The sequence below is a fragment of the Ranitomeya imitator genome, chromosome 10 (assembly GCF_032444005.1).
Source record: "Ranitomeya imitator isolate aRanImi1 chromosome 10, aRanImi1.pri, whole genome shotgun sequence".
Classification (NCBI taxonomy): Eukaryota; Metazoa; Chordata; class Amphibia; order Anura; family Dendrobatidae; genus Ranitomeya; species Ranitomeya imitator.
The window spans coordinates 13,638,124-13,657,891 of NC_091291.1; the positions used below are offsets into that span (position 1 = coordinate 13,638,124).

The 19,768-nt window shown below is 45.2% G+C and overlaps 1 protein-coding gene across 1 annotated transcript in view; it reads right to left on the minus strand.

Annotated features, from left to right (window-relative positions):
* Positions 1-570: 570 nt before the first annotated feature.
* The window catches only part of LOC138651192 (carcinoembryonic antigen-related cell adhesion molecule 21-like), a 28,726-nt gene continuing 9,528 nt past the window's right edge, over positions 571-19,768 (minus strand). The window contains exons 4-8 of the mRNA XM_069741226.1: positions 12,799-12,888; positions 4,884-5,027; positions 3,286-3,347; positions 1,009-1,041; positions 571-880 (exon numbers count right to left, since the gene is read on the minus strand). Coding sequence (XP_069597327.1) covers positions 833-880; positions 1,009-1,041; positions 3,286-3,347; positions 4,884-5,027; positions 12,799-12,888 — 377 coding nt within the window. The 3' untranslated portion in view covers positions 571-832. The remainder of the gene's footprint in view (positions 881-1,008; positions 1,042-3,285; positions 3,348-4,883; positions 5,028-12,798; positions 12,889-19,768) is intronic.

Consider the following 19,768-nt stretch of genomic DNA (forward strand, 5'->3'; position numbering starts at 1 on the left):
AGGAGACAGAGACACAGTTTTCGCTGTTTCATTTTTTTTTATTACTGGGTTAGTAATTTGGGTGTCTGATACTGATACCTCATCATTTGCTGCCACGCCAGCCCTCCTGTTAGGGTCTTCCAGAAAAATGGTTGAGTTTACCATTGACTACCATTATACTCATTACTCAAGTTGAGCCCATCCGAGCATCCGACCTGCACGATTCGAGTACCGAGCACTTAAACATTTTAGTGCTCACTCATCACGTTGACCTTCTTGTGACAAGACATTATTTATATGTAATCTGTAGCTTTTCAGGTATTGATCATATTATACTTACAAACCCCCAAATTAAGAAATTTTATCCTAAAAGTCCGCTCTGTTGGGATTTTGCCAAGATTCATGCTCTTTTTTTTTTAACACGTTAAAAAAATATGCAAAAGAAGGAAGGAACTGCTCGCGGGTGAACAAGTTTATGGGGTTGCATCTTGAGACTTGACCAGTCATCGATAGTGAAAGTCTTAGTAAAGAACCTCTAGCATATAATTTGGAGCAGTTAAGAATTCAGGAAGAAAATAACTCAGCCATAGTGAAAAATAGATTTGCTTTATTATCCAAAAATTATTAGAAATAAAACCATTTTGATACTTTGAAAGAGTTTTCTCATTTCAACTAGTTATAACATATTGCAAGGATATTACTTCAATGGACATTATTAAAGTATTGAGCTTGTGTTTCACCAATATGTTTTCAGGGGAATGGCTGCCGTTTGTCAAGATGATATTTCCTATGATCATTCCATGAGACCTGAAGGTTACTAGACAGAAGACTACAATTCATTGGTGCCGCAGGCTCATTTCTGCAATTCAATGTATGTCCCTTCTGAAGCAAACTCAAGACACTGTAGGAGATTAAAAAAAAAGTATTATTTTTAAATTTTTAATATGCATAAAATGGTCTGATTCAATGTCAAAAAGGGGTTTTCAGGTTGAGGCAACAACCTTTACATGAATGAATTATTGATCTCACCATGTACAAAGGTTCATCTTTTGGCTCCAGACCCTGAAAAAAAAGTTAAAAATGGTTTAAAAAATAGATATAGAATATTACATGCAGTATGTTCTTATTGTTTAACTTAATTTATTGGGTTCTCTGCGAATAGAAAAAAGTTCAGTTTTTCCCAGAAACAGCACAACTTTTGTCATTGGCATGGCATGTCATTGGCATCACCACCCATTCAGAAAAAAAAAACAGTTCAACTCAGTGTTGTGTTAGACCACACAGACTGCCAACACAGTGAGGAGTCAGGTTACATCTCTCATTTTTCTGCAGAGATGGGAAGGAAGACACAGATTGGGAACAGACGGAGGATCAGAAAGATTCTACTGAGCTCTCTAACAAGTCTTTTATCTCAACTCAGAACTTGATTCCTATCTACACTGCTCAGTATTGCTGTGAAATGGCCTCCATGGTGTTGCTTCTTTGGTGGGTTAACTAAGGACAGAGAATACTTCATGTTCATGCGTGCTGTGCATTGGAGACAATGCTGTGCATTGGAGACAACATAGCAGCAGGTAAAACGTTTTATTATTTGTCAATTATTCTGGAATATTTGGCAATCTTTGCACCTGCCAAAAATGTAAACTTTTTTTTAATGGTTTTAGCTGGTAAACTGGAGCAAGTTCAGAGAAGAGCTATCAGGATGGTGAGCTGCCTGCAAAGTACGTCCTACGCAGAACTGTTATAGGATCAAAGAATGTTTATCTTGAAAAAAAGAAGGCCGAGAGGAGACTTAATGGCTGTCTACAAATATCTGAGGAGCTGTCACAGTGTAGAGGGATCATCACAGTTCTCATTTGCTCATGGAAACACGAGAAGCAATGGAAGGAAACTGAAAGGGAGAAAACATAGATGAGATATTAAAAAAACATTTTGACAAGGTGATCAAGGAGTGGAACAGGCGGCCATGAGAGGTGGTGAGTTCTCGTTTAATGGAAGGCTTCAAACAGAGGCTGGACAGAGATCTGTCTGAGATGGTTTAGGGACTCCTGCATTGAGCGGGGGGTTGGACCAGATTACCCTTTAGGTCCCTTCCAACTCTAACATTCTAAGATTCTATGATGTGAACAAGACTGATCCAATTATGACTAACGTCCATTTGTAATTCTATGTATTTAGGTTAGGCTGAAGAATTTTTGCGCTGTGAATGTTGCAGATTTCAGCTTTAAGTAGAATCGTTCAGCACTCACACATTGTGGGATAATGAACTGTTTCACTTGGGACATACGGCAACTGTTATCTTCGTGATCTCAGCATGGAGGATACAGGAAAATAATTGCCCCAAACAAAAAACCGAGAGGTCACACAATACAGTCTAAGCAAACAGATCCATCTGCTATCTGCTTAACCAGCTGCTTTCAGGATAAAGGTACCTTCACACATAACAATTTCGTTAACGATATCGTTGCATTGTCACGCTTTTTGTGACGTAGCAACGATCCCGCTAACGATCTCATTATGTGTGACAGCGACCAACGGTCAGGCCCCTGCTGGGAGATCGTTGGTCGCTGGGGAATGATCAAGACCTTTTTTTGGTCACTGATCACCCGCTGTCAATGCTGGATCGGCGTGTGTGACGCCAATCCAGCGATGTGTTCACTGGTAACCAGGGTAAATATTGGGTTACTAAGCGCAGGGCCGCGCTTAGTAACCCGATATTTACCCTGGTTACCATTGTAAAAGTTAAAAAAAAAAAACACTACATACTCACATTCCGATGTCTATCACGTCCCCCAGCGTCAGCTTCCCTGCACTGACTGTCAGCGCTAGGCCATAAAGCAGAGCACAGCGGTGACGTCACCACTGTGCTCTGCTTTACGGCCGGCGCTGACACAGTCAGTGCAGGGAAGCTGACGCCGGGGGACGTGACAGACATCGGAATGTGAGTATGTAGTGGTTTTTTTTTTTAAACTTTTACAATGGTAACCAAGGTAAATATCGGCTTACTAAGCGCGGCCCTGCGCTTAATAACCCGACATTTACCCTGGTTACCCGGGGACTTCGGCATCGTTGAAGACAGTTTCAACGATGCCGAAGTCTTTCCCCTGATCGTTGGTCACTGGAGAGAGCTGTCTGTGTGACAGCTCCCCAGCGACCACACAACGACTTACCAACGATCACGGCCAGGTCGTATCGCTGGTCGTGATCGTTGGTAAGTCATTTAGTGTAACGGTATCTTAAGTCTGCAATTATTGCCATTACTCCAACAATAGGGTCTTACAACTCAAGTTCTTATGTATCACTCACTGTTGCTGGGTCCAGTATGTTGTTATATATGGCATATTGTCCTGGTCCATCTATTGGTGGTCCTAATTAATTTGAAAATAAATAAGTGATAATTATAAACTTGTAAAGTAATTGGGCATTACCAATTATGAACGTTTTACTAGTGATCTGAGAAATGAGAAAGTCATTTTGTTGGTCAAGCTTGATGTCTGTGTAAAGAACGTATGTTTCCGAATAGTCATAGCTATTAATACGTCCTTACCATATAGTGCTGAGATTATCGGGGCAATTTTTCACACCAAGCCTATACAGATAAACTGATATGGGATATGGGAAGTTGACCCCTTAAAGGGAATTTGTCAGCAGGTTTATGCTGATTAAGCTGAGAGCAGCATAAATTAGGGGCAAAGACTCTGATTCCAGGGATGTGTCATTTGCTGGTTTGCATCCTGTAGTTTCAATACAATCAGTGCTTTATCAGCCAGAGATAATCACATGCCAAGCAGTTCCACTACTCTTTACAACCACACCCCCATCACTGATTGGCAATGTGTTGACAATGTACAGTATACACCGAAAACTCTCACTCAATGGTGTGGGCGGGGTTATACAGAGCTCAGCATTTATGCAACTGCTTCATCTACAACAGAGAAAACATGGATTTTATCAAAACTACATCAAGCAGCCCAGTACGTGATATATTACTTGAATCAGAATCTGTGCCCCTACATTATACTGCTTTCATATTCCATAGCAAAAATCTGCCTATAGAGTCCCTTTAAGCCTCCATACACGGGAGTATAGTTGTCCAAAGATGACGATTTTCGTGGTGTCTTCCACATATACAGAACACATTTATGGGGAGTTTACAAAGGAAACTTTTGGCAGAATTCTCATTTGACAGTTATCTTTCCAAACCTCTCCATATATGTAAATCACAAGAAATTGAAAGAATTGGAGCATCCACCCAGATCCTTCTTGATGTGCAATTTTATTCCATGGTGTGCAAACTCAGTTCCGCTAAGAATTTGGCCAACAGATACCTTATGTGCAAGTGTCATCTTTAACTACTAATTTACCTCTAATTGCTAAAAGAATTGATTAGTTCCCAGTTTGGAAGTTTATAGCTAGAAATGAGCAAATAAACATGAGTAGAATTGAATTCTACTCAAAATTTACAAAATTCCGCAGTCGCCAAAATGTGGATTGTTTTGCAATTCAATTCCCCAAGGATTCAGCCATTTTTATGAATTTTGATGGGCCATCCAAAGGTTAAATAAAATAAATCCTTTTACTCTCTTCACCACGTGCCTCTCCGGCTCCTCTGCTTCTCATCGCCACATGTCCACTCATGTTGGAATCTTAGCGCCTCTTACACTGTGCCAGACATCCAACTGCTAAGGTACCTGGAAGGATTCAGCGCATCTGAGCAAAATGGTCATGGCGCATGTCATTATGTCATGACAGCGTCGACCTCCTGCACAGAACCCTCCCTGGCACCATGACAGATGGAAGTTCAACACAGTGTGAGAGACCTGAAGATTCCAACATAACTGGAGGGCAATCAGAAGACCATACGGGTGTCGGTTTTGGCTAAATTACAGCCGTTTGCTCCTTACCTGCCCTCTTCTTTTTTCGCTGAAGTCCACATCGCTTATAAAAAAGAAAGCTTACAATAACAATTAATAGAATTCCCAGGACTGTCCCAGATATAATTCCGGCTGTAACTCCTGCACTTTTATAAATGGCCGATTCGTGAAAATCTGAAAGAAGAAGAGAAGAAAGAAAAAAAGACATAAAAGGAAAAAAAAAAATCTATAGTAATAAATCATGGGTTTTTATATTAAGGAAAGACTAAAGAAGTTCAGCAATGTCAATGAAAAAAATCATAACTTATGGGTTTTCGCTCAATGAAATAAGCGAGAAAGAATAAAAAAAACTACTAAAACTTTGATCTGCTCACACTTGATCAGTAGAGATAACAGTGGAAAAGATGTTGATATAAACTAAAGGGGTTGTCCCAATTCAGGTCCCCATGTGCTAACTTTGCTTTATTCACCCTTTCCAGGTCCGATGCGTAGTCTCCGCAGATTTTCCTCACGTCAGTTATTGCCTGAGGCGCTGATGCCACGTCGACAGTGCATCAGCCAATCAATGAGGCCTGTCTCCTCAGGAAGAGCCTCTGAGCTCCACAGGGGCGTATCAATCGCAATCACAGAGGGTGCGGCCGCAACTGGGCTCATGCTGGACGTGGGCCCGCGAAACCCAGTGCCTACTTCAGCTGGATGTGTTTCACCACAGCAGGCATGCCGATGTCAGCTGCCTGCTACAGAAGAGGATGCCATACATCGTTTGACCAGAAGAAGGTGTGAAGAATAAGTTTTTATGTTTTCATGTAGAGGCAGAACGAAATACATAAATACCATAAGACCAGGATAGGAGACATATATGCCAGGATTTGGGACATATAAACCAGGTTGGGTGACATATACTGGAAAGAGGGACATGTATACCGAGAAGGGGGACATATATACTAGGAAGGAGCCCAGGATGAGGGACATATATACTAGGAAGGAGCCCAGGATGAGTGACATATATACTAGGAAGGGGCACAGGATGAGGTGTTATGATAAGAAAATTCAGTACCACAATGGACATAGAGGTCAGAGCACATACAGTGACCTGACAATAACCCAAAAACATAGAACGAGCTCTGAGACGTGGGAACTCTGCTGACCGCAATCCCTAATCCTCTCCAAACACACTAGAGGCAGCCGTGGCTTGCGCCTAACGCTCCCTATGCAACTCGGCACAGCCTGAGAAACTAGCTAGCCTGAAGATAGAAAATAAGCCTACCTTGCCTCAGAGAAATACCCCAAAGGAAAACGCAGCCCCCACATATAATGACTGTGAGTTAAGATGAAAAGACAAACGTAGAGATGAAATAGATTTAGCAAAGTGAGGCCCGACTTTCTGAACAGAGCGAGGATAGGAAAGGTAACTTTGCGGTCAACACAAAACCCTACAAAAACCACGCAAAGGGGGCAAAAAGACCCTCCATACCGAACTAACGGCACGGAGGTACACCCTCTGCGTCCCAGAGCTTCCAGCAAGCAGTAAAAAACAAATAGACAAGCTGGACAGAAAAAAAACTGCAAACAAAATAGCAAAGCAGAACTTAGCTATGCAGAGCAGCAGGCCACAGGAACGATCCAGGAGGAAACAGGTCCAATACTAGAACATTGACTGGAGGCCAGGATCAAAGCACTAGGTGGAGTTAAATAGAGCAGCACCTAACGACTTCACCACATCACCTGAGGAAGGAAACTCAGAAGCCGCAGTACCACTTTCCTCCACCAACGGAAGCTCACAGAGAGAATCAGCCGAAGTACCACTTGTGACCACAGGAGGGAGCTCTGCCACAGAATTCACAACAGTACCCCCCCCTTGAGGAGGGGTCACTGAACCCTCACCAGAGCCCCCAGGACGACCAGGATGAGCCATATGAAAGGCACGAACAAGATCGGGAGCATGGACATCAGAGGCAAAGACCCAGGAATTATCTTCCTGAGCATAACCCTTCCACTTAACCAGATACTGGAGTTTCTGTCTTGAAACACGAGAATCCAAAATCTTCTCCACAACATACTCCAACTCCCCCTCCACCAAAACCGGGGCAGGAGGATCAACAGATGGAACCATAGGTGCCACGTATCTCCGCAACAATGACCTATGGAATACGTTACGTATGGAAAAAGAATCTGGAAGGGTCAGACGAAAAGACACAGGATTAAGAACCTCAGAAATCCTATACGGACCAATGAAACGAGGTTTAAACTTAGGAGAGGAAACCTTCATAGGAATATGACAAGAGGATAACCAAACCAAATCCCCAACACGAAGTCGGGGACCCACACAGCGTCTGCGATTAGCGAAACGTTGAGCCTTCTCCTGGGACAAGGTCAAATTGTCCACTACATGAGTCCAAATCTGCTGCAACCTGTCCACCACAGTATCCACACCAGGACAGTCCGAAGACTCAACCTGCCCTGAAGAGAAACGAGGATGGAACCCAGAGTTGCAGAAAAACGGCAAAACCAAGGTAGCCGAGCTGGCCCGATTATTAAGGGCGAACTCAGCCAACGGCAAAAATGACACCCAATCATCCTGGTCAGCAGAAACAAAGCATCTCAGATATGTTTCCAAGGTCTGGTTGGTTCGTTCGGTCTGGCCATTAGTCTGAGGATGGAAAGCCGAGGAAAAAGACAAGTCAATGCCCATCCTACCACAAAAGGCTCGCCAAAACCTCGAAACAAACTGGGAACCTCTGTCAGAAACGATATTCTCTGGAATGCCATGTAAACGAACCACATGCTGGAAGAACAATGGCACCAAATCAGAGGAGGAAGGTAATTTAGACAAGGGTACCAAATGGACCATCTTAGAGAAGCGATCACAGACCACCCAAATGACTGACATCTTTTGAGAGACGGGAAGATCTGAAATAAAATCCATAGAGATATGTGTCCAAGGCCTCTTCGGGACCGGCAAGGGCAAAAGCAACCCACTGGCACGAGAACAGCAGGGCTTAGCCCGAGCACAAATTCCACAGGACTGCACAAAAGAATGCACATCCCGCAACAGAGATGGCCACCAAAAGGATCTAGCCACTAACTCTCTGGTACCAAAGATTCCAGGATGACCGGCCAACACCGAACAATGAACCTCAGAGATAGCTTTATTCGTCCACCTATCAGGGACAAACAGTTTCTCCGCTGGGCAACGATCAGGTTTATTAGCCTGAAATTTTTGCAGCACCCGCCGCAAATCAGGGGAGATGGCAGACACAATTACTCCCTCTTTGAGGATACCTGCCGGCTCAGATAAACCTGGAGAGTCGGGCACAAAACTCCTAGACAGAGCATCCGCCTTCACATTTTTAGAGCCCGGAAGGTACGAAATCACAAAGTCAAAACGGGCAAAAAACAGCGACCAACGAGCCTGTCTAGGATTCAAGCGCTTGGCAGACTCGAGATAAGTCAAGTTCTTATGATCAGTCAAGACCACCACGCGATGCTTAGCTCCTTCAAGCCAATGACGCCACTCCTCGAATGCCCACTTCATGGCCAGCAACTCTCGATTGCCCACATCATAATTTCGCTCAGCAGGCGAAAACTTCCTGGAAAAGAAGGCGCATGGTTTCATCACCGAGCAATCAGAACCTCTCTGTGACAAAACAGCCCCTGCTCCAATCTCAGAAGCATCAACCTCGACCTGGAACGGAAGCGAAACATCTGGTTGACACAACACAGGGGCAGAAGAAAAACGACGCTTCAACTCTTGAAAAGCTTCCACAGCAGCAGAAGACCAATTGACCACATCAGCACCCTTCTTGGTCAAATCGGTCAATGGTTTAGCAATACTAGAAAAATTGCAGATGAAGCGACGATAAAAATTAGCAAAGCCCACGAACTTTTGCAGACTTTTCAGAGATGTCGGCTGAGTCCAATCATGGATGGCTTGGACCTTAACAGGGTCCATCTCGATTGTAGAAGGGGAAAAGATGAACCCCAAAAATGAAACCTTCTTTCCCACCAAAGAGACACTTTGATCCCTTCACAAACAAAGAATTAGCACGCAGGACTTGAAACACCGTTCTGATCTGCTTCACATGAGACTCCCAATCATCCGAGAAGATCAAAATGTCATCCAAGTACACAATCAGGAATTTATCCAGGTACTCTCGGAAGATGTCATGCATAAAGGACTGAAACACTGATGGAGCATTGGCAAGTCCAAATGGCATTACTAGATACTCAAAATGGCCCTCGGGCGTATTAAATGCAGTTTTCCATTCATCGCCTCGCTTAATACGCACAAGATTATACGCACCACGAAGATCTATCTTGGTGAACCAACTAGCCCCCTTAATCCGAGCAAACAAATCAGATAACAACGGCAAGGGGTACTGAAATTTAACCGTGATCTTATTTAGAAGGCGGTAATCTATACAAGGTCTCAGTGAACCATCCTTCTTGGCTACAAAAAAGAACCCTGCTCCTAATGGCGACGATGACGGGCGAATATGCCCCTTCTCCAAGGACTCCTTCACATAACTCCACATAGCGGCGTGCTCAGGCACAGATAAATTAAACAGTCGACCTTTTGGGAATTTACTACCAGGAATCAAATCGATAGCACAATCACAATCCCTATGCGGAGGTAGGGTATCGGACTTGGGCTCATCAAATACATCCCGGTAATCAGACAAGAACTCTGGAACCTCAGAAGGGGTGGATGACAAAATAGTCAGAAATGGGACATCACCATGTACCCCCTGACAACCCCAGCTGGACACAGACATGGATTTCCAATCTAATACAGGATTATGGACTTGTAGCCATGGCAACCCCAACACGACCACATCATGCAGATTATGCAACACCAGAAAGCGAATAACCTCCTGATGTGCAGGAGCCATGCACATGGTCAGCTGGGTCCAGTACTGAGGCTTATTCTTGGCCAAAGGCGTAGCATCAATTCCTCTCAATGGAATAGGACACTGCAAGGGCTCCAAGAAAAACCCACAACGCCTAGCATACTCCAAGTCCATCAAATTCAGGGCAGCGCCTGAATCCACAAATGCCATGACAGAATACGATGACAAAGAGCAGATCAAGGTAACAGACAGAAGAAATTTTGACTGTACCGTACCAATGGTGGCAGACCTAGCGAACCGCATAGTGCACTTAGGACAATCAGAGATAGCATGAGTGGAATCACCACAGTAGAAACACAGCCCATTCAGACGTCTGTGTTCTTGCCGTTCAACTCTGGTCAATGTCCTATCGCACTGCACAGGCTCAGGTTTAAGCTCAGGTAATACCGCCAAATGGTGCACAGATTTACGCTCACGCAAGCGTCGACCGATCTGAATGGCCAAAGACATAGACTCATTCAGACCAGCAGGCATAGGAAATCCCACCATGACATCCTTAAGGGCTTCAGAGAGACCTTTTCTGAAAATAGCTGCGAGCGCACCTTCATTCCATTGAGTGAGTACGGACCACTTTCTAAATTTCTGACAATATACCTCTATCTCATCCTGACCCTGACACAGAGCCAGCAAGTTTTTCTCTGCCTGATCCACTGAATTAGGTTCATCGTACAGCAATCCGAGCGCCAGGAAAAACGCATCGATATTACTTAATGCAGGATCTCCTGACGTAAGAGAAAATGCCCAGTCCTGAGGGTCGCCACGTAAAAAAGAAATAATGATCCTAACTTGTTGAACTGGGTCACCAGAGGAGCGAGGTTTCAAAGCCAGAAATAGTTTACAATTATTTTTGAAACTCAGAAATTTAGTTCTATCTCCAAAAAACAAATCAGGAATAGGAATTCTCGGTTCTAACATAGAATTCTGAACCACAAAGTCTTGAATATTTTGTACTCTTGCCGTGAGCTGATCCACACATGAAGACAGACCTTTAATGTCCATCGCTACACCTGTGTCCTGAACCACCCAAATGTCTAGGGGAAAAAAAAAGCAAAACACAGTGCAGAGAAAAAAAAATGGTCTCAGAACTTCTTTTTTCCCTCTATTGAGAATCATTAGTACTTTGGGCCTCCAGTACTGTTATGATAAGATAATTCAGTACCACAATGGACATAGAGGTCAGAGCACATACAGTGACCTGACAATAACCCAAAAACATAGAACGAGCTCTGAGACGTGGGAACTCTGCTGACCGCAATCCCTAATCCTCTCCAAACACACTAGAGGCAGCCGTGGATTGCGCCTAACGCTCCCTATGCAACTCGGCACAGCCTGAGAAACTAGCTAGCCTGAAGATAGAAAATAAGCCTACCTTGCCTCAGAGAAATACCCCAAAGGAAAACGCAGCCCCCACATATAATGACTGTGAGTTAAGATGAAAAGACAAACGTAGAGATGAAATAGATTTAGCAAAGTGAGGCCCGACTTTCTGAACAGAGCGAGGATAGGAAAGGTAACTTTGCGGTCAACACAAAACCCTACAAAAACCACGCAAAGGGGGCAAAAAGACCCTCCGTACCGAACTAACGGCACGGAGGTACACCCTCTGCGTCCCAGAGCTTCCAGCAAGCAGTAAAAAACAAATAGACAAGCTGGACAGAAAAAAAACAGCAAACAAAATAGCAAAGCAGAACTTAGCTATGCAGAGCAGCAGGCCACAGGAACGATCCAGGAGGAAACAGGTCCAATACTAGAACATTGACTGGAGGCCAGGATCAAAGCACTAGGTGGAGTTAAATAGAGCAGCACCTAACGACTTCACCACATCACCTGGGGAAGGAAACTCAGAAGCCGCAGTACCACTTTCCTCCACCAACGGAAGCTCACAGAGAGAATCAGCCGAAGTACCACTTGTGACCACAGGAGGGAGCTCTGCCACAGAATTCACAACAATGAGGGACTTATATAGTAGGATGGGGGGCAGATATATATCAAGGAGGGGGACATATAAACCAGGATGGCTGACATATAAACCAGGAAGAGGCTCGAGATTGGTGACATATATACCTGGAAGGGACCCAGGATGGGGGGGCACACATAAATGGGAAGGGGCCCAGACTAGGATACATATATAACAGGAATGGGCCCAAGATGGGGGATTTATGTACCTGGAAGGGGCCCAGGATGGTCTAACATAAATACTTGGCAATTGCCCAGGATGGAGGACATTAGTACGGGATGGGGGACATTAATACATAATGAAGTAATGGGAACAAACACGTATGCCTGCATAGGATTTAGAATGCTTCAAGGACCCATACATCTGACCAACATGCAGGGGAGGGGCCCCAGGTCCAAATTTTTCACCAGGGTCCATCAGACTTTAGTTACGCCACTGGAGTTCAATGATTGGTGGCAGTACTGTTAACGTAAAATCAATGTTGCAACCTATAACAGACACCGGGAGTAACGGGGAAAACTCAGTGCTGGACCTGGAAATGATGATTAAATCCCATTTTTTTGTTTATTACAAACAGGGGACAACTCCTTTAATCTATTACTCTTCCTACATTTATCCACATCACATACCTTATAGTTTTACCTCCCAAAATCATAGATTTATTCATTGATGATGATTGACAAATAACTTTTTGGTTACATTTGCCAAATGGAACATGATATATTTAATAAAATGGTGCATTATAGACTGGCATAAAAATTGAATAAAATTAATATATAGCAATTCAACATTCCATTGTTAACCAAGCAGTTTACAGGACTAGCTACTCTACGCGGCAACCAGGAGTCATTCCTAAGGAAGTTCTCTTGTACTTTGTCTAGCTATTGCTTATGGAGAAATGTTTAATGAAAGTACAGAACGACATCTGGACTCTGGTGTTGTATAATCTTCAGTCTATTTAACTAACTATACTAAAAAATATAGATTAAGAAAACTCTGGTCAGATTAAAGACATAGTGTGCATATAGCCTATTTGCTGGAAAAAAACAAAATTGTATTTTTGGCTCATGTACAGTACTTGCATGTTTAGAGTCTGATGTTGCAGTCATGTATGGTGTTGCAGTGGTGGATCCATATGGCTCAGTGACAATTGGTTCATTTTCTTCACCTGAAATCAGATTAGATGTATAGGCTGAGCATCAATGAATGCAGCAGTTGCATGTGGCCAAAACCAAACTTACATGTGGTGGTCAGAGGTATTACCTTCCAAATGACTTGGCCATTGGCCACTGCTTTTTTCAGCCATAATGTAACTAATTGCTCAAAGAGAAGTAGAAATCAGCTTCCTTCTAAGTTAGTCAACATATTTTATCAACTCAAAGTACACAATCTTATAGAGGGTTCTCCAAGAATATGATTAAAAAAGGTCCACCATCACACATTTCAAGCTGCAACTCAATCTAGTTTACATATCAGAATGGCTTTCAGCCCAAGGGAACACTGCTTGAGATATGTGTCTCATCTGTAAGACTGAGAAAAAGCATAATAAAAAAATAGTTACAAAAAATTCTCCTCGCCTGACTAAGCCAAACATTTTCTTTTCTCCTGCTTCAGTCCTGCTCCATGGGAATTTGTAACCCTGTTCTGCTCAGTTAGTCAGACAGCTGCGCTGCAGGGCCAGGAGATAGGTTGACCACAAATTACGACTGAGGGTGGAGAACAAAAAGCCTGTTATGCTTAGGCAGCTGAGGAGGTTTTTGTCTCCTGCTCCAGCCCTGCTCCATGACTGATTGAGCAAATCAGGTATGTTCGTTCATGCTGATTCTCCTCTGACAGTTGAGACAATTTGATTCTCCTCTGACAGTTGAGACAATTGTATTGAGCAATGTTTCTTAAGCCTGCAACCCATCATGACTCATGACTAAGATGAGAAGTGGTCATATATTAATGTATTCCAAGCTTTGATAGTGCCCTATTTAGGGACACCTATCCTACCTGCCACTGACGCTAAATAGCTAGATTAAAAGATCCTAATCATGGCTGCAGTCCATGATTTGGTATGAAGGTATGAGGGTAAGTATATTCAGTGATCGGTGATCTGATGTTCAGTCATCAGTGGGCTGAAGCTGTAATCAAAATATTAATAGTCCATTATAGCTTCAGTCCCCTGATGCTAATCTATGTGAAACATGTAGCTACGAGCTATTTTAACAGCTTGTTTGGCCCTATATCTATCACTGAATATAATTACCCTCATAACTTCATGCCAACTCATGGATAGTAGCCACGAAAAGGATAATTTAATCTAGTTATTTAATGTCAGTGGCAGGTTGGAAAAGTGTCCCCAAATAGGACACCATCAGAAATTGGAATACATTAATATAGGACCAAAAAGTTATTGTTCATTCCTACAGGGTTTGTCTAGCATGTAGTTGTCTAAAAATGGGATGCAGCATGAAATATGTGATGGTGGCCATTTTTATCACATTCTCTGAAAATCTCTTTAAGGACCCATAGTTTATTAGATAAAAGTGAGTCATGCCAACTTTCCTATGACAGATGATGATGGGTGTGAAAAGGATCTGGCTAGTGGAGTTTCATCAGCCAATCTAATGTTTTCAAGGGAGACAAGCCACTGCCAGTATTGTTCTATTTTCTCCCTGTTAAAAATACACGTATGCTCAGAGGAGCCAAGCGCTCATGTGGATGGGGAAGACAGGAGAGATAACTGTCTGCTATTTCATGTTTAAGGCCAGTTTTATAGCAAAATATCTTTTTTATTTAAAGAAACCTGTGTTGTAGGCATCTTGAACATGACGTTGAGCTGCACTTCCACTCCTTGGAACCGGAGTCTGATATTGTGTTTCTGCAGTCTGTATAAGATGGCCATTGTTGAACCTGTGGGAGCCATCTTGTTTCCTGTTTGGGTCAACTTAAAGCCACATGAAACACCCACACATTCCTTGAGGATAGTGTGTAGCCTTCCTATATTCAATGTATTCATGTATTTCTGGTGCGAATACATTTAAACACTAAACACTGTTGCCGGGACTGGAGCAGAGGAGCGCCTATCAGCCTTGGCACCAATGTGCAGCAAGGTGATGAGGTCATCATGCTGCTTATGTCATCACGCTGCTATCGACACTTCATTACCAAAGCGCCACAGAGGATCAGAAATGGTGAAATGATGGGCAACAATAAGCGTTCCACAAGGAACCAAAGGTTAAATACCTTATCGTTGTGGATGACGTGGGGAGTGTTAGGAGTCGAGTTTCCTCTTCTGCACAGGGGGAATCTCGATCCGTGTCTGCTGCGTATTAGGGCTAGCGGAACGCACCGAGAGAGTAGAGATGTTTATTATTAATGGTGCGTTCGCAGCCCGGGGTCCACCGTGCAGGAGGAACCTGCTGCTAGCGAATGGCGGCACTGTTTGGCGGTATAGACTAGCTCTGTTACTCCACAGAGTAGCCAGGAAAGGAAAGCACTGCGTCCTGTTAGCCTCACAGGAGCACAAGCTTACTGCCAAGCTGATAGCAGTCAGTGGTTATGCAACACGCAATCTCCTCACCGGAGAAGCCGGTATTCTAGGGGCTTATTGCAGCCGGGTCCCTGAACACACTCATACAATCTCCTCACCGGAGGTGCCGGTATTCTAGGGGCTTATTTCAGCCGGGTCCCTGAACACACTCATGCATACCACTCTGGCGCAAAGTACATATATGAATTGACACTAGCGCATGGCCGTGCGGCCATGCGAGCCTTATATAGCTGCAGCAAGAAAAAGACCTTCCTAGAAGGACCAATGAGAGACTGCCATACCTGAGCATGTGACCTGTTATGAACTGGTGATTCAGAAACACAATAGACCTGGTTGTTAAGAGCACACAAGTGACCTGATAGTTACAAATAACATAGGACAAGCTCTGAGACGTGGGAACTCTGCTGACCGCAATCCCTAATCCTATCATACCACACTAAAGGTAGCCGTGGAGCGCTCCTGACAAAACCTAGGCGCCTCGGGCACAGCCTGAGAAACTAGCTAGCCTGAAGATAGAAAAATAAGCCTTCCTTGCCTCAGAGAAATTCCCCAAAGGAAAAGGCAGCCCCCCACATATAATGACTGTGAGTTAAGATGAAAATACAAACACAGAGATGAAATAGATTTTAGCAAAGTGAGGCCCGACTTACTGAACAGACCGAGGATAGGAAAGATAGCTTTGCGGTCAGCACAAAAACCTACAAACAACCACGCAGAGGGGGCAAAAAGACCCTCCGTACCGACTAACGGTACGGAGGTGCTCCCTCTGCGTCTCAGAGCTTCCAGCAAGCAAGAAAAACCAATATAGCAAGCTGGACAGAAAAAATAGCAAACAAATGTAACACAAGCAGAACTTAGCTTATGCAGGGCAGACAGGCCACAAGAACGATCCAGGAGAGAGCACGACCAATACTGGAACATTGACTGGAGGCCAGGAACAAAGAACTAGGTGGAGTTAAATAGAGCAGCACCTAACGACTTAACCTCGTCACCTGAGAAAGGAAACTCAGAAGCCGCAGCCCCACTCACATCCACCAGAGGAAGCTCATAGACAGAACCAGCCGAAGTACCACTCATGACCACAGGAGGGAGCTTGACCACAGAATTCATAACAGTGACAATAAAAATCCAGTGAGAGATCTTGCCCTGGGCATGCTCAGTGTGCAAAGCAGGATTTAGTCCTAGCACTTGAAGGACCTTCCAGAAAAGGACCAATGGACTTAGCTGCAGTATCTGACCATGTGACCCTCGATCTCCACTGAGAGGTCTTACTCAGGGCATGCTCAGAACAAGAAAAGCAGGACTTAGTCTCAGAAGCGTCTGCTCGCCGCTGCCCAGCACTGACTTCAATGGCAGAAGCCGGAGAAACAGCAGTAACTCTTTGTACAGAGTGGGACTGAGCAAGATGCTGGGACCGACGTCCTTGCTGAGCAGACTCCACTGCGGCAGGAAAAGAATGGGAGACCGCAGCGGAGATGGCCCAAGATTCCCCCTGTGCATAGGAGGGAACTCGACCCCTAAAATGGCCCCCCTCCTTGGGCCTCGCTACGCTCGAAGGCGGCAATGAGCTGCAGAGCCCGAATGTGCTCAGCAGACTCCCAGGACCTGTCCTCAGGACCATAACCCTTCCAATCCACCAAATAAATTTTTTTGCCACGTACCACCTTGCACCCCAAAATATCATTCACCTCGTAATCGTCCGTAGACGAACCCGATGTCCCAGCAGATGACTCGGAAAATCGGGACATGTATACGGGTTTCAAGAGGGACACATGAAAGGTGTCGGTGATACCTAGGCGTGGCGGAAGGGCCAAATGATAGACCACAGGATTAACCTGTTCGAGGACCTTGAAAGGGCCCAAGTAGCGAGGTGCAAACTTGGTGGACTCAACTCACAGCCTGATGTTACGGGCGGAGAGCCACACCAAGTCGCCAGGAGCAAAAGTCGGAGCGGGGCGACGATGTGCAACGGCAGAGAACCTCATTCTCTCCTTGGAGGCCCGAATGGCATCCTGAGTGCGGTCCCAAATATCCCGTGCCTCTACAGCCCAGTCTGCCACCCTGAAGTCGGCGGAAGACACGGGCATAGGCACAGGTACCCGCGGATACTGACCATAGTTGAGGAGGAATGGGGTTTGTCCAGTGGAGTCGGCTACGGCGTTGTTCAGTGCGAACTCTGCCCTTGATAGCAAGGATGCCCAGTCATCCTGCCTGGCTGAGACAAAATGTCGCAGATATGTGACCAAGGTCTGGTTGGCCCTCTCTACCAACCCATTCGTCTCGGGATGATATGCGGAAGAGAGATTTAACTCAATACTGAGAAGACGACAGAGCTCTCTCCAGAACCGAGACACAAACTGGGGACCCCGGTCACTGACAATTTTGACTGGCATACCATGTAGGTGGAAGATGTGTTTAACGAACAACGCTGCCAAGGCCCGTGCAGAAGGTAACCGTGGTAGCGGCACCAAATGCACCATTTTTGAGAAATGATCGGTGATGACCCAAATGATGGTACAGCCGCGAGACTTGGGTAAACCCACAACAAAGTCCATCCCGACCATCTCCCAGGGCCTGTCTGCCACCGGCAAGGGATAGAGTAACCCAGCTGGCCGTTGACGAGATTTATTTTTGGCGCAGGAGACACACGCCTGAATATAATCTCTGACATCCCGGACCATATGTGGCCACCAGTACGTCCTCTCCAGCAGCTCAGATGTCCTCTTTGTCCCAAAGTGTCCACCCACCCTGGACGAATGAGCCCAAGAGAGAACCTCCGGTCGCAAATTAATGGGCACAAAAGTCTTGCCCGGAGGCACAGACTCTAGCGAAACCGGCGCTACGGTTCTCAGGCTCTCTGAAGGGACAATAAGCCGAGGCTCCCCTTCCTCCTCCTCGGATGACACAACAGAGCGAGAGAGAGCGTCAGCACGAATGTTCTTCTCCCCAGCGAGAAAATGAAGGGTGAAGTGGAACCGGGCGAAGAACAAGGACCATCTGGCCTGGTGAGAATTTAGCCGCTGGGCTGTTTGCAGATATAACAAATTTTTGTGGTCCGTGAAGACCTGAAAGGGAAAACGAGCCCCCTCCAAGAGATGTCTCCATTCCGAGAAAGCCAGCTTCATCGCTAGCAACTCCCTGTCACCAATGGAATAATTCCTCTCCACAGGTGTGAAGGTCTTCGAGAAGAAGAAGCACGAATGCTTCCGACCTTGAGCATCCATTTGGAAGAGGACTGCTCCTGCACCAATGGAAGAGGCATCCACCTCCATTATGAACGGCTTATCGACATCGGGACGATGTAGGATGGGAGCGCTAGCAAAATGGGACTTAATAGAAGAAAAGGCCCTGGAGACCTCTTCTGACCACAATTTGGGATTTGCTCCCTTCTTGGTGAGGGCTACCAAGGGAGCTACCAAAGTTGAGAAGTGGGGAATGAACTGGCGGTAATAATTAATGAACCCCGTAAAGCGCTGCACCGCTTTAAGAGAATGGGGTTCTTGCCAGTCCATCACATCCTGTAGTTTGGCAGGATCCATAGCCAATCCCTGGGTGGAGATGATATAGCCCAGGAAAGGTAAAGACTCCTGCTCAAACATACACTTCTCCAACTTTGCATAGAGAGAATTTGCCCGTAAGAGGTCGAAGACTCTGCCAACATCTCTCCGGTGGGAGTCAATATCTGGAGAAAAGATGAGAATATCATCCAGATAGACTACGAGCGAGGTGGAAAGCATATCCCGGAAGATGTCATTAACAAAGTCTTGGAAAACGGCTGGGGCATTACAGAGCCCGAAGGGCATCACCAGATACTCATAGTGCCCATCTCTGGTGTTAAACGCCGTTTTCCATTCGTCCCCCTCACGGATGCGAATCAGGTTGTAAGCACCCCGCAGATCTAGTTTAGTAAACACCCTTGCTCCCCGAAGCCTATCGAAGAGCTCAAAAATCAGGGGTAGAGGATACTTATTCTTAACGGTGATGGCGTTAAGACCCCTGAAGTCTATGCATGAACGTAGTTCACCATTCTTCTTCTGCACGAAAAAGAACCCTGCCCCAGCAGGTGACACTGACTTCCTGATGAACCCTCTTGCCAGATTTTCTTGAATGTACTGAGTCATTGCCTCCGTTTCCGGGAGAGATAATGGATAGACTCGACCCCGGGGAGGCTCAGCACCAGGCAAGAGATCAATAGGACAGTCATAGTGGCGATGGGGCGGAAGGGTCTCCGCCGCCTTTTTGGAGAACACATCTGCATAAGACCAATATTGCTTGGGGAGAGAGGATAGATCTGTGGGTACTTCTGTAGTAGCAACCTGAACGCACTCCCTTTGACACCTACCCCCACAAGATTCACCCCATCCCAGAATTCTGCCAGAGGACCACTCGATATGAGGAGAGTGGTACCGTAGCCAAGGTATCCCCAACAGGACCTTGTCAATTCCCTCAGGAATGATGAGCAGAGATATAATCTCCTGATGGGATGGTGACATGGACAGAGTAAAAGGGA